This window comes from Heterodontus francisci, chromosome 6 (genome assembly GCF_036365525.1).
Source record: "Heterodontus francisci isolate sHetFra1 chromosome 6, sHetFra1.hap1, whole genome shotgun sequence".
In the NCBI taxonomy this organism is placed as follows: Eukaryota; Metazoa; Chordata; class Chondrichthyes; order Heterodontiformes; family Heterodontidae; genus Heterodontus; species Heterodontus francisci.
The window spans coordinates 154,064,087-154,079,247 of record NC_090376.1 but is presented as its reverse complement, the minus strand read 5'-3'; the positions used below and the strand labels follow the sequence as shown (position 1 = coordinate 154,079,247).

Sequence of the window (15,161 nt, the reverse complement as noted above, 5' to 3'; positions counted from 1 at the left end):
CTGAGGATTCCCCCCCCACTGTGGTTGGCAGGGCCTTCAACCGTGTCCAGCCCATTTCCCGCACTCTGCCCTCACGCCTTCATCTCCCTCCCAAAACTGGGACAGGGTTCCCCTTGTCTTCATTTTCCACCCCACCAGCCTCCACATCCAGAGGATCATCCTCCGCCATTTCTGCCACCTCCAGCGTGATGCCACCACCAAATGCATCTTCCCCTCCCCTCCCCATCAGCATTCCGAAGGGATCGTTCCTTCCGCGACACCCTGGTCCACTCCTCCATTACCCCCGACACCTCGTCCCCTTCCCACGGCACCTTCCCATACAATCACAGGAGATGTAATACCTGCCCTTTTAGCTCCTCTCTCCTCATTCTCCAAGGCCCCAAACACTCCTTTCAGGTGAAGCATCAATTTACTTGTACTTCTTTCAATTTAGTATACTGTATTCGCTGCTCACAATGTGGTTTCCTCGACATTGGGGAGACCAAACGCAGATTGGGTGACCGCTTTGCTGAACACTTCCACTCAGTCCGAAAGCATGACCCCGACTCCACCCGGCTCTCATGCCAACATTTCTGTCTTTGGCCTGCTCCAGTGCTCCAGTGAACATCAACGCAAGCTCGAGGAGCAGCATCTGATCTTTCGATTAGGCACTCTACAGCCTTGCGGACTGAACATTGAGTTCAATAACTTCAGAGCATGACTGGCATTTCTTTTTTATATTTTATTTTTTAACCATGTGCCTGCTTTTCATGTACTCAGAGCTGCTCATTCTTTCACTATTAACACTCTCTCCGGACTAATGCTTTGTCTCTCATTACAAGCATTAACACACTTTGTCCCAGGACAGCTGTATTATTTAATCTCTCCTGCCCTATCAAACACCTTCCCCTTTGTTCTCTCCCCCCACTCCCCTCCCCTTCATTTGCTTAAAACCTAATGCTTTTCTAACCTTTGCCAATTCTGATGAAAGGTCACAGACCTGAAACGTTAACTTTACTTCTCTCTCTACAGACACTACCAGACCTGCTGAGTATTTCCAGCACTTTTTGTTTTGTTTCAGATTTCCAGCATCTGAAGTATTTTGCTTTGATTCTTTTAACCACTTCCCTATCCATGTCAATAGATTGCCTCCAATTAGATGCGCTCTCATTTTTATTAACATCTCTTATGTGGAACCTTATCAAACATTTTGGCCATAATTTAATGAGGAGGCAGTGATCCCATCCACCAGCTGGAAAGTTGGGGGTGAACCCACCTCCACCGGCCCTGGAAGCCATGACGTTATTTTACGTGACTCAGGCAGGTAAGTGCAGTTAAATGGGGTCGGAACGCGCCAGGGCCAATCAACCAGTTCCCATCAAGGGGGGGTGGGGGCGGTGGTTTCCGGGGTCAGTCGTGCGGGCAGAGGGTTTTTCTAATGGGGGCAGCCTGTGCCACTGCGGGGCCTTCTGTCGGGCACAGGGTGCCCTATCAGGAGGTCTCACAAACAGCAATCAGGTAAAATAGCCTCGTCATTTGTTTAGTTATGTTGGTTGAGGGAGAAATATTCTCCAGGACACCAAGGAGAACTCCCCTGCTCTTCTTCAAAATATTGCCATAGGATCTTTTACGTTCACCTGAGAGGGCAGATGAAAAGCGGCACCTCTGAGCATGTAGCACTACCTCAGTTCTGCACTGGGGTGTCAACCTAGATTTTATACTGAAGTCTGGAATGGGCTTGAACCCACAATCTTCTAACTCCAAGGTGAGAGTGCTACATTGATCTGTGGCTGACACTGAAGTGCACACATAGACAGGATTTTTTAATACTATAAACACTTCATGTGAAATAGGTAAGTGTCCACACTCACTTCGTGTTGGACCCGCACAGCTGGCAAGTAGATGTTTTCTTCCAAGCAAACTGGTTTCAGTTAAACCTTGTGTGAAAGAAGTGGTATAACACATTGTGCCAGTTGGATCCCTCATGGCACTTTCAAATTTTGTCTTATTCCTGTAGATGACTTCAGTGGAAAGAGTACTGGAGTACACTGAACTTGAAAGTGAAGCATCATGGGAATCACACAAGCCACCACCCAATGGCTGGCCAAACCATGGATCTGTTGTATTTGAAAATGTCACCTTTGGCTACAGTCAAGATTGCGAGCCTGTTCTAAAGAACCTGAATCTAGAAATCAGATCAAAAGAAAAGGTAAGCAAAAGCAGCTACTGTTTAACAATTAATCACTTTGACTTCCATTATATGAGATATCAAATTTTAACCAGTTTGAAATTCGTAGTGTTCATGTTGTGCTATGCATTTATCAAAAATAATTATTTGAACAACTAAGAAAGAGCAAAAACACACCACTGTAAAGTTTCCAAGCAGGGTTCTCCATAAAATTTTTTGTGATCATTTCCTGATGCTGTTGATCACAAATTAACGGCTGGGAAATTTTCATTCCAGCTCGTAAATTGTGAAGAAATCACACAAGAAACATCTTCATTTAAGTGCATGTGTGAGTGTTGTTACTATGCAATGAACATCTTAAAATGAGATGAATTGGCTTTTCCTTTAAAGCCACTTAGAAACTCATAGAGGAGCTTTCAATATCAAGGGCTTCACGCAGAGGGCAACAATAGCTAGTCAACTGCATGACTCTGTTTAGCATAACACTAAAGTAATACTGCAGCACATCTAAGGAACTGAATAATATACACCTAGAAAATAGAACCATAGAACCACAGTAAAGAAGGAAACTATTCAGCCCATTGTCTGTGCCAGTTTTTGCTAGGACAATCCAAAACTAAGTCCCGTAGCAGGGTGGCACAGTGGCGCAGTGGTAAGCACCGCAGCCTCACAGCTCCAGCGACCCAGGTTCAATTCTGGGTACTGCCTGTGTGAAGTTTGCAAGTTCTCCCTGTGTCTGCGTGGGTTTCCTCTGGGTGCTCCGGTTTCCTCCCACAGCCAAAAGACTTGCAGGTTGATAGGTAAATTGGACATTATAAATTGCCCCGAGTATAAGTAGGTGGTAGGGCAATATAGGGACAGGTGAGGATGTGGTAGGAATATGGGATTAGTGTAGGGTTAGTATAAATGGGTGGTTAATGGTCGGCACAGACTCGGTGGGCCGAAGGGCCTGTTTCAGTGCTGTATCTCTAAATCAAATCAAATCATGCTTTCTTCCTATAGCCCTGTATATTTTCTTGCTTCAAATATTGATGATTGCTCATTATTGTCTGCACACCCAAGAATATATTCACCCTATGACAGCTGTTCATAATTTTGGAAATCTTTCTTAAATCTCTTGTTAAAGTTCACTGCTGCAGCAGAAATAGTTCTAGTATCTCATGTTCTCTCTCATACGAAGAGATTTCTTTTAATCTCTGGTGTCATATTAATGAATCTACGCTATGCTTGCTTTAATAGGTACAGCGGGGTCTGTCTCAACTACTCCCTGTGGTAGAGTATTCCATATTCCAAAAACTCTGAATAAAGTTCCCCTAACTTCTCTATAAGGCAACTCTTCAAACTATGCATAGTGCTCTAACTGTGGCATAACCATTACCTTTGTACAAATTTATCATAACCTCTTTTCTCTTGTATGCCTCATTTATAAACTCCAAAATGCTATCAGGCGACCTGTATTCGCACTTTCCAATAATTACATATTCAAACCCCAGGTGCCTCTGTTCATCCACACCCTTCAGTGTTGTTGCATTGAGTGCTTGGCTCTGCAGCTTTCCATTTTCTGTGATATGGTGGATATCATCATAAGGTTAATTTCTTTACTGGTGACCCCTTATTACAGAATAGTTTTTTCTCGCATAAAATGAACGGTAACAAAATCAGTATAGATTGAAAAGGATAGTAGACAGATCAGTGGTGAGACCTTCACTGCTGTGAAAGTATGGCCAAAATGTTACTTGAAGCTGCGCAGTTAGAAATTATAGCCTAGAAAGTCTAATAAATAATGGGGTGGAGATCTAGTGGACTTGGAGTGAGGGAAGGAAATTGGAGTGAAACCAGTTTAATGCCATTTCCTATCTGCACCAGAAGGTTTTGATGGCAAGGGGTCAGACACTTCTTGCAGCCTGTTCTCATACAGTCATAGAGTCGTACAGCAAAGAAACAGGCCCTTCGGCCCACCGCGTCCATGCCGACCATAATGCCTATCTATACTAATCCCACCTGCCTGCATTAATTCCATATCCCTCTATGCCTTGCTCATTCAAGTACCTGTCCAGATGCCTCTTAAATGTCGCAACTGTTCCTGCCTCCACCACCTCCTCAGGCAGCTCATTCCAGATACCCACTATTCTTTGTGTGAAAAATGTACCCCTTTGATCCCCTTTAAACCTCCTCCCTCTCATCTTAAATCTATGCCCTCTAGTTTTAGTCACCCCTATCATGGAAAACAGACTCTGGCTATCTACCCTATCTATGCCTCTCATAATTTTATATACCTCTATCATGTCCCCTCTCAGCCTCCTTCGCTCCTGGGAAAACAGACCCAGGCTATCCAATCTCTCTTTATAACTCAAGCCCTCCAAACCAGGCAACATCCTTGTGAATCTTTTCTGCACCCTCTCTAGCTTAATCACATCTTTCCTGTAGTGCGGCGACCAGAACTGCACACAATACTCCAAATGCAGCCTAACCAACGTTATGTACAACTGTAACATGACGTCCCAACTCTTGTACTCACTGCCTCGGCCGATGAAGGCAAGCATGCCATAGGCCTTCTTCACCACCCTGTCAACCAGTGGTGCCACTTTCAGGGAACTATGTACTTGCACCCCAAGGTCTCTCTGCTCAACAACACTCCCCAGGGCCCTGCCATTCACTGTATATGTCCTGCCCTGGTTTAACTTCCCAAATTCACTTCACACTTGTCTGCATTAAATTCCATTTGCCACTCCCTTGCCCACTTTCCCAGTTGATTGATATCCTATTGTAACCTTAGACAACCTTCTTCACTGTCCACTATACCACCAATTTTGGTGTCATCTGCAAACTTACTAATCATGCCCCTTGCATTCACATCCAAGTCATTAATATATATGACAAACAACAGAGGGCCCAGCACAGATCCCTGCGGCACACCATGGGTCACTGGCCTCCAATCTGAAAAACAACCCTCCACTACCACCCTCTGCCTCCTATCACCAAGCCAATTTTGTATCCAATTTGCTAGCTCACCCTGGATCCCATGTGTTTGAACCTTCTGGACCAGCCTATCATGTGGGACTTGTCAAAGGCCTTGCTAAAGTCCATGTAGACAACGTCCATTGCCCTGCCCTCGTCAATCCACTTGGTCACATCCTCGAAAAACTCAATCAAATTTGTGAGACATGATTTCCCACGCACAAAGCCATGTTGACTATCCCTAATCAGACCATGCCTTTCCAAATGCATATAAATCCTGTCTCTCAGAATCCCTTCCAATAACTTTTCCACCACTGATGTAAGGCTCACCGGCCTGTAGTTCCCTGGCTTATCCCTGCTGCCCTTCTTAAATAAAGGCACAACATTAGCTATCCTCCAGTCTTCCGGTACCTCACCTGTGGCTAACGATGATACAAAAATCTCTGCCAGTGCACCAGCAATCTCCTACTTTGCTTCCCATAGCATCCTAGGATACACCTGGTCAGGCCCTGGGGATCTATCCACCTTAATGCGCTTCAAAACCTCCAACACCCTCTTTTGTAATGTTGATATGCTCCAGGATATCGGTGTTCCCTCCCGTGAACTCACTAGCTTCCATGACCTTCTCCACGGTAAATACAGACGAGAAATATTAATTTAAGACCTCGCCCATTTCCCGTGGCTCCACACATAGATTGCCACACTGATCCTTAAGGGCACCTACTCTCTCCCTGGCTACCCTTTTACTCTTAATATACTTATCGAATCTTTTAGGATTCCCCTTTATCTTATCTGCCAGGGAAATCTCATGGCCCCTTTTCACCCTCCTAATTTCCTTCTTAAGCGTAGTCCTACATCCCCTATACTCCTTGAGGGACTCGCTCAATCCCAGTTGCTTATACCTGACATATGCCTCCTTTGTCCTGACCAGACCCTCAATATCCCTCGTCAACCAAGGTTCCCTAAACTTGCCAGCCTTGCCCTTCCATCTAACAGGAACATGCCGGCCCTGAACTCTTCCTATCTCACTTTTAAATGCCTCCCACTTGCCAGACGTCCCTGTACCTGTAAACAGCCTCTCCCATTCAACTTTTGAGAGTTCCTGTCTGATGCCAGCGAAATTAGCCTTTCCCCAATTTAGGACTTCAACCTGAGGACCAGTCCTATCCATTTCCATAACTATCTTGAAGCTAATAGAGTTATGGTCACTGGTCCCAAAGTGCTCCCCCACTGACATCAACCACCTGCCCATCCTCATTTCCTAAGAGGAGGTTGAGTGTAGCCCCTTCTCTAGTAGGGCCATCCACATGCTGCTTCAGAAAACTATCCTGAACACACTGAACAAATTCTTCCCCATCTGATCCCTTAGCACTAAGGCAGTCCCAGATAATATTAGGGAAGTTAAAATCACCTACTATTATAACCCTGTAATTCCTACACCTATCTGTGATTTCCCTGCATATATGCTCCTCCACTTCCCTCTGACTACTGGGGGGAGCCTATAGTATAATCCCATCAAAGTGATCACCCCTTTCTTATTTCTAAGTTCTACCCATATGGCTTCACTGGACATTCCCCCCAGGATATCCTCTCTAAGTACTGCCGTGATGTTCTCTCTAATCAATAGTGCAACTCCCCCTCCTCTCTTACCTCCACCTCTGTCACACCGGAAGGATCGGTACCCCGGAACATTGAACTGCCAGTCCTGCCCATCCCTCAACCACATCTAACCTTTTTGTGTCGGTGGTTGGGGTGGGGGGGGAGGCGGGGCACAATACAATTTGTGTCCGACACAGGGGGCCAGTGAGAAAATTTCAGGAAAAAAAAAGCATTAAAAATGTCTCTTACTATTAATCAAAACAACAACTAATATGCATTTTTGTGAAGTAGCTTTAAATGGGAAGACAAATTTATTTATTTTTTGATACAGCACTGAAACAAGCCCTTCGGCCCACCAAATCTGTGCCGACCAAGAACCACCCATTTATACTAACCCTACAGTAATCCCATATTCCCTACCTACACGAGGGGCAATTTACAATAGCTAATTTACCTATCACCTGCAAGTCTTTGGTGGTGGGAGGAAACAGGACCGCCCGGCGAAAACCCACGCGGTCACAGGGAGAACTTGCAAACTCTGCACAGGCAGTACCCAGAATTGAACCCGGGTCCCTGGAGCTGTGAGGCTGCGGTGCAAACCACTGCGCCACTGTGCCACCCCTAATTGATGGTACTGGTTCAGATATCTGCCCCTAATAGAAAGGCTTTAAGTTTAATAATCATATTCAAGCTGCAACTGTGAAAACAAATATGAAAATGGCTGGAAAAACAGAGGACATAGTGCTATTCCTTCAAAAAAACACTCTGCCACACTTTTCATCATGGGCATCTACAAAAGCCTCTTTCTACCCAATGAAAAAATACTTGTTACAGGATTCAATGCGTTCTGAAGACAAGTGGAATTGCTGGGGATTGCTTTCTGCATGCCAAACCCATTTATTAAAGCCTAAGAAGACATAGTTAGAAGTTAGGTGCCTACAATACCATGAGCAGAAAGCAGACTGTAAGATCTGCTGGCACTAAGCCAGTCCTCTAACTTATCCCAGGAATTCATGGTATTACAGCTACATTATGATATTCTGTAATTTAATTTTATTCATTCAAGGGATGTGGGCCTCGCTGGCCAGGCCAGCATTTATTGCCCATCCCTAATTGGCCTTGAGAAGGCGGTGGTGAGCTGCCTTCTAGAACTGTTGCAGTCCATGTGAGGTAGGTGCACCCACAGTGCTATAAGGAAGGGAGTTCCAGGATTTTGACCCAGCGACAGTGAAGGAACGCTGATATAGTTCCAGGTCAAGATGGTGTTTGGCTTGGAGGGGAACTTGCAGGTGGTGGCATTCCCATGCATCTAATGCCCTTGTCCTAGCTGGAAGAGGTCACGGGTTTGGAAGGTGCTGTCTAAGGATCCTTGGTGCGTTGCTGCAGTGCATCTTGTAGATGGTACACACGGCTGCCACTGTGCGTTGGTGGTGGAGGGAGTGAATGTTTGTGGATGGGATGTCAATTAAGTGGGCTGCTTTGTCTTGGATGGTGTTGAACTTCTTGAGTGTTGTTGGAGCTGCACCCATCCAGGCAAGTTCCTGACTTGTGCCTTGTAGATGGTGGACAGGCATTGGAGAGTTAGGAGGCTTCCTAGCCTCTGACATGTGCTTGTAGCCACGGTATTTATATGGTTACTCCAGTTCAGTTTCTGGTCAATGGTAACCCCCGGGATGTTGATAGTGGGAGATTCAGCGATCATAATGTCATTGAATGTCATGGGGGAGATGGTCATTGCCGAACATTTGTGTGACGCAAATGTTACTTGCCATTTATCAGCCCAAGCCTAGGTATTGTCCAGGTCTTGCTGCATTTCTACACGGACTGCTTCAGTAACTGAGGAGTCGTGAATGGTGCTGAACATTGTGCAATCATCAGCGAACATCCCCACTTCTGACCATAACACTGAAGGAAGGTCATTGATGAAGCAGCTGAGGATGGTTGGGCCTAGGACACTGCCCTGAGGAACTCCTGCAGTGATGTCCTGAGACTGAGATGATTGACCTCCAACAACCACATCCATCTTCCTGTGTGCTAGGTATGACTCCAACCAGTGGAAGGTTTTCCCCCGATTCCCATTGACTCCAATTTTGCTAGAGCTCCTTGATGCCATACCCGGCCAAATGCTACCTTGATGTCAAGGGCAGTCATTCTCACCTCACCTCTTGAGTTCAACTCTTTTGTGCATGATTGGTCCAAGGCTGTAATGAGGTCAGGAGCTGAGTGGCCCTGGCAGAACCCATACTGAATGTCACTGAGCAGGTTATTGCTAAGCAAGTGCCACTTGATGGCACTGTTGATGACACCTTCCATCACTTTCCTGATGATTGAGAGTAGACTGATGGGGCGGTAATTGACTGGGTTGGACTTGTCCTGCTTTTTGTGTACAGGACATACCTGGGTAATTTTCCACATTGCTGGGTAGATACCAGTGTTGCAGCTGTACTGCAACAGCCTGGCTCAGGGCACAGCAAGTTGTGGAACATAGGTCTTCAGTACTATTGCCGGAATATTGTCAGGCCCCATAGCCCTTTGCAGTATCCAGTGCCTTCAGTCGTTTCTTGATATCAGGTGGAGTGAATTGAATTGGCTGAAGACTGGCATCTTCTGTAACGATCTTAAAAAGTCCTTCTGAAATACCTGCAACGACATTTCATGTACTTTTATTCCATTTGTGGATGTCTCCCAAATAGTATAGTTTGCTTGAATTCTATTCCGTGTACATAGAAATACAAATACAACTGAACCTTGCATCTTGGAGAATGCATTAGATCATAGGAATTCTCTGACATGCTTGTTGGCATCCCCATATGATTTTTCTGTCTCACAAAATGCAAATTTGTAAAACATCTGGTGTTACAGGTGTGCTTGTTAGAATTGTCACTAGTATCCCCAATCATTCAGTAAATAAATGCATCTCGTACTATGGCATTGCGACATAAAGACCTGAAAGGTCCCAGATTTGATTTGTGATGAGTTGTCCAATCTCAGCCTGACTAGCAGCGAGGCCTTATAGTTGGCCTCAATTTGGGGAAAAATTGAAGTTTGAGACCTGCGTCAAGCTTGTCTGTAATTATCTTCATGATGGAATAGTCCTCTAGCACTCACCCCTAGGCTCATACTTGAAGAATAGTCACAAAAGGGAAATGCTGACAGGTCTTTACTGCTCATGTTACAATATTGCAACATAATTCACGACTTCTGAAGGAAGTTGATTTGCCTCCAGATGTACCTTATGTATTTTTTTTAAGTTTTCAATTTTTAAAGTATATGTTGTTAAATGACCATTTCTATGACATTTTGAACTATGGTAGTTCTAAAACTATTCTAAAATATATCTGTAAATGTCTGTGTTGGGACAAAAAGGCATTTCTGGAATTTTTGCTGGAAATAATTTTCATGAATGATCAGAGTGGAGAATGGTGGAAAATTCAAGCGATGAGTTGTACTACTGCCTCTCCGTCCCAACGGATTTATCTCCTCCGGCCTGGGTCAGGACCACTGCTGTTCACACTCTCTGTGCCCATGATGTGCAAATGGTGTTAGGAAGTGGATTCCGGTAGATTTTCCCCATTTCCACCTCGGTACTATTGCCTCACAAAGCCATGGCATGAAGTAGCAGTAGGCTGCAGGTAGTGGCAATAAAGACCCACAGTTCTCCCAGTGGAAAGCAGTGGGTCAGGTAGCAGCCTCCTCTTTTCCCACCCCAGTCAGCCCCAAACACTTGCCTGCTGAAAGTCTCGGTCTCTTGATGGCTGGAATCCCACCTCAGATGCACTGAGAGACCCAAGCCAGGACAATGAATTGGCTGGGGTGGAATCACAAGTATAGGCAGAAGTCCCACTCAATACTGAAAAGGAGAAACCCTCCAACATGTCAGAGTGATAAGCTTATGAGATTGCAAGCTACTCATGCATGTTGACCTTGATAACGTGAGAGCTAGTTCTATAAACTTGGGAATTGCTTAAAACATGTTGCAGATTTTTCTGTGCGTGGTGTTTTAATTGTAATAATTTGCATTACTAGTGGGCTGGATTTTACCATTAGGTTTCATGGTGGGGGGAGGGGGGGGAATGTTGGGGGTGTTGGAAAATGCCTCCGGGAGAGTGCCACCACGCACCTCGACGCCAGGAGGGCTGGCCCAATATTACCGGCGGCAGCGACACCCCATGGCGGCCCCTCCGCCACTCGTCGATGGGACCCCAACTTGAATATTTAAATAAATTAAAATGATTGATTTAATTAAGCTCATGTCGCCGCCTGATGTCCCACTGCAATCTTCCGCCCGGTGACCGGCACTCACGCGCCTTCGGATACCCGTACAGGGAAATGAGGCACAACACTGGTGAGGGGGGGGAGTAGTAAGTTTATCAGTGCAGGGGGTGTGGGGGGAATAGGGTCAAATGAAGGTCAGGGTGTAGGGGATGGTGGAAAGGGTTGTAGTTGAAAGTTTGTGCAGTTTGGGGGGGGGGGAAGGTCGGATGGTAAAGGTAAGTGTTTTGGGGGGGAAGGGCAAATAATTAATTATTATTGGGGGGTGGGAGAGGGGCAAAAGAGATGTGTTTATTTATTTTAATTCAATTTACCTTCAAATATTTAAATTAGCCGGTAGGGCTGGCAGCCCTTTAAAAATGGTGTGGACGCCATTGCCGGTGACGGACATCCAGCCCTCCCCAAATGATGGGGGGGGGGGGTGGGGGTGGTGGGGGGTTCCGTCATGGGGATGCAAATGAGCTGCCGCAAGGAAGATTGCCTTCCTAACAGCACTGTAGGTGGTTCTACTCCACATGGACTGCAACGGTTCAAGAAGGCAGCTCACCACCACCTTCACAAGGGCAATTAGGGATGGTCAATAAATGCTGGCCTAGCCAGTGATGCCCACATCTCATGAAACAAATAATAAAAAAAGTTCTATGGCATGCGGCACACACAGGTGGACCACTGTTTTTCCAGTCCAAAATTTTTTTTTTGCTGGGGACGAAAACTCCCTTTCATCAAATATTGTTTGCTCCTCCTTACGAAGGTGTTGACTCAGCGTACAATTCCATACATGCCCTTTGCTCACGTGGCCAATTTTTAGTGAGCTTAGACAGGGAGTTAATTTGAACATAGTGGGCATTGCAATCAAGCTGCATCCAGTCTTAACCTGTTTCCGTACATAACTGCTTTCCAGCAAAGACAATGAAAGCCAATCAGCAGCTGATTTTTATTCTCCCTCCCCAACTAGTACGGCTGAGCTTTTCAAAAAATGTTTAATGATACACTGAACATTTTGATAATTAAATGATTTTTTGATTTGTTTAAAATGTATCATTGGCAAGCTGGGATGGATTTTCATTCCGGGGCAGAGGCCAGCTTGGAGGCGGGCGTGCTGGCAATTTCGCGCTACCAGCTGGCTTGCGGTCTGTTGGCATGTTCCTAGCTTCGGCCTGTTTTCAAGGAGGCGGGCTAAATGCCTGCCAGAGGCGGGTAGCCAATAAGGCCAATTAAACTGCCATTTGTGGGCACTATTCACACGCCATCTGGATTTTCCAGACAGCGGACAGGCTCCTTGATGTGGCTGGGGCCTGTAGATGGCATGGCAGTGACCTTCTAGCAGCAGGCTGGGGTGGAGGGTAGTGCCAGAGGTGAATCCTGCAAAGCAGCCCAGCATAAATCCGCAGGGCTGCAAGGGCCACAGCTGCAGCCACTGGCCATCCTGTGGAGGGGATTCCCCTCCACAATGTTGGCCTGGTAGCTGTGGCCACCGAATAATTTGAAACATTTACTAGTCTTAGAGGGTACCTCCGTCATTTGCACCTACAGTGGCAATGCCCATCTCTCCAAATGGGGCTACTGGCAGCCGAGAGCCTCGGACGTTCCCATTGGCCCTCCCAGCTCTGGAGTCCACCCAGCATCCTTAATTAGATGAGGCTCCTAGAGGCAGCCTGTTAATCGGCTGCCTCTTCAAATCTCTTCCAGGGTTCCATCATGGCCACTTCCGGGTTCCCGACCCAGAATTCTGCCCGGCGTCATGATCGGAACCCTGGAAATAAAATTCAACCCACTGTTTCTAATTTTAATTTGCATAGGACATTGTATAATGAACAATAAATTAATTCATGGTGAATATTTTTTACAGGTTGGGCTTGTTGGAAGGACAGGTTCTGGGAAGAGTTCTCTAATCTCAGCTTTGTTTCGCCTTGCTGAACCTGAAGGGAAAGTCATGATTGATGGCATTGTGACCTCAGAACTAGGTTTACATGACCTGCGAAATTGTATGTCTATCATTCCTCAGGTACAGTATGAGCTGATACAAACCAATGTATCCCAGCATCATTAGCCTTATGGTTTAATATGTGTCCATCGTTTTGACCATGAGACACCGATTCTTTTACATCTAACCTTAAACTTATTGTACAGAATAGAATTAAGATCAACTTTTTTGTTTCCTCTAAAATAAAATCAAAATACTGCAGATGCTGGAAATCTGAAATAAAAACAAGAAATGCTGGAAATACTCAGCAGGTCTGGCAGCATCTGGAGAGAGAAGCAGGGTTAACGTTTCAGGTAACTCTGCTTCTCTCTCCACAGATGCTGTCAGTCCTGCTGAGTATTTCCAGCGTTTCTTGTTTTTGTTTTTTGTTTCCTCTATTGTTATAAATAATTAATGTATGGTCACCATTTTCATACTAAATGTAAACTTGCCTTCAGTTGATTGACAAATGAACTGAACAATACATAGTACCTTTCACATCACAGCATCTCGGTGCTTTTTGCCCAGTTAGTTTTTTTGAAATCCAATGTCAGTTAAATAAGTGAACTGCTTTGCCATTTTGTAATATTTTGTACGCATGTGGAGGGAACAGTGAACCAGAGACAACATGGGGGGGGGGGGAAAAATTACGTAATAAGTGGTTAGGATTTGAAATGCACTGTCTGATAGGTTTGTGGATTCAGTAGGAGCCTTCAAAAGGGAATTGGAATAAATACTTGGAGAAAATAATTACAGGGAAATGGAGAAGGAACATAGGATTGGGACTAACTGGATTTCTCTTCAAAAAAGCTGCCACAGACTAATGAGCCTCCTTCTGTGCTGTGCCTTTCTATGATTCTATGTGTGCTCATTCTAAGGCACAAACTTCAAAGTCCTAGATGGTGGCAAAATAACAAGTACTTTGCTTGCTGTGTCAAATCAGTGACAAGCCACACCACAGAAAGGAGACAGAATGTGACTTGGCAGTTATTTGGCTGGTATATCATTGGTTTATGACAATGCAAGACTTCAATCATGTGATTATTTTACTATGTTAAAGTCACTATATAAATGCAAGGTGGTGCGATATTACATTTTTTGATTGACAAGCGAGAGAAAAGAGTAGTGTCTTTTTTAAATAACTAAATATTTAAGAAAAATATAATTTAGAGGTATGTAAAATAATCCACTCTAGAATTATAATATTATCAGCATTTCTTGCTGCATAACAAAATGATGAAGCAGGCTTGATGGGCCAGATAGCATACACCTGTTACTGTATTTGTCTTTAACAAAACAGTTAGTTAAAAAAATCAAGTACAGATTAAGGGAGAGAAATCTTTTTTAATCAGACAGGCTACTGAAAATTGAAATTAGTTATGGCGCTACCTATTTTTCACTGAGCACTAACCAATTAAACCACATCCAACTGGAATGCATGGGCCACTACAAATACCATGCAAAAATACTAAGTTGATTCTGTTTTAACATAGCTTATAGTGCACCCCTTTTGTAGCAATCCACAACCAAACATTGTTTTTGATTAATTGTGAAACACATGTTCATTTGCAATGTGGAACTTGTGTCTTTTTTTAAAATAAGGTACAACACTAATTTGTCCTTCATTTGTGTTGGAGCTTAACGAATGTTTACTGGTATTTGGTACATCAGACAGTGTGCTGATCATGTTGTCTAACCATTGCTGAAATTCAGTTGATACATTAGTTTATTTTTATTTTTTTTTAGTAAGTCCTGTAGAAGATGAAGAAAGAAACCTTTAATTTACATTTATAAAAGCTGTATCTTTGTCCATTTTATATTTGAGAAAATTGATCTTTGCTCATAAAAAAAAAATACCTGGAATCAAGTTTGTTGGTGAATAAGTTGTTATGGGATTGACAAAGGAAAAGCAGCACCAAAGCTTTCAACATAAAATGTCTCCCAGAAAAGACTTGATTTTTTTTAATTATGAAAAATGCCTTGGGCTATTGGTACGGCCAGGGGTAAGGGGTGTGGGGTGGTTCCCGCTGTTTGCCTCCCAACTGACTAGAATTGTGTTTGTTTAAAATTATGAGTTATCCCTTATGACAGTGACAGATTTACTTATAGGTTTAAAACAGAAGATTAACTATTTATTGAACAATATGTATTCCCTGAAACGTTCGCAACACCCCTCACGCACATATTCACTCTCACATTCAC

At 44.3% G+C, this 15,161-nt stretch overlaps 1 protein-coding gene across 3 annotated transcripts in view; it reads left to right on the top strand.

The window, feature by feature from the left end:
- Window positions 1-15,161, top strand: part of abcc4 (ATP binding cassette subfamily C member 4 (PEL blood group)) — a 566,891-nt gene that overhangs the window by 419,798 nt on the left and 131,932 nt on the right. For all 3 annotated transcript variants that reach the window (XM_068034379.1, XM_068034378.1, XM_068034377.1), the window contains exons 25-26: window positions 1,997-2,188; window positions 12,846-13,001. In XM_068034379.1, the coding sequence (XP_067890480.1) occupies window positions 1,997-2,188; window positions 12,846-13,001 (348 nt within the window). The remainder of the gene's footprint in view (window positions 1-1,996; window positions 2,189-12,845; window positions 13,002-15,161) is intronic.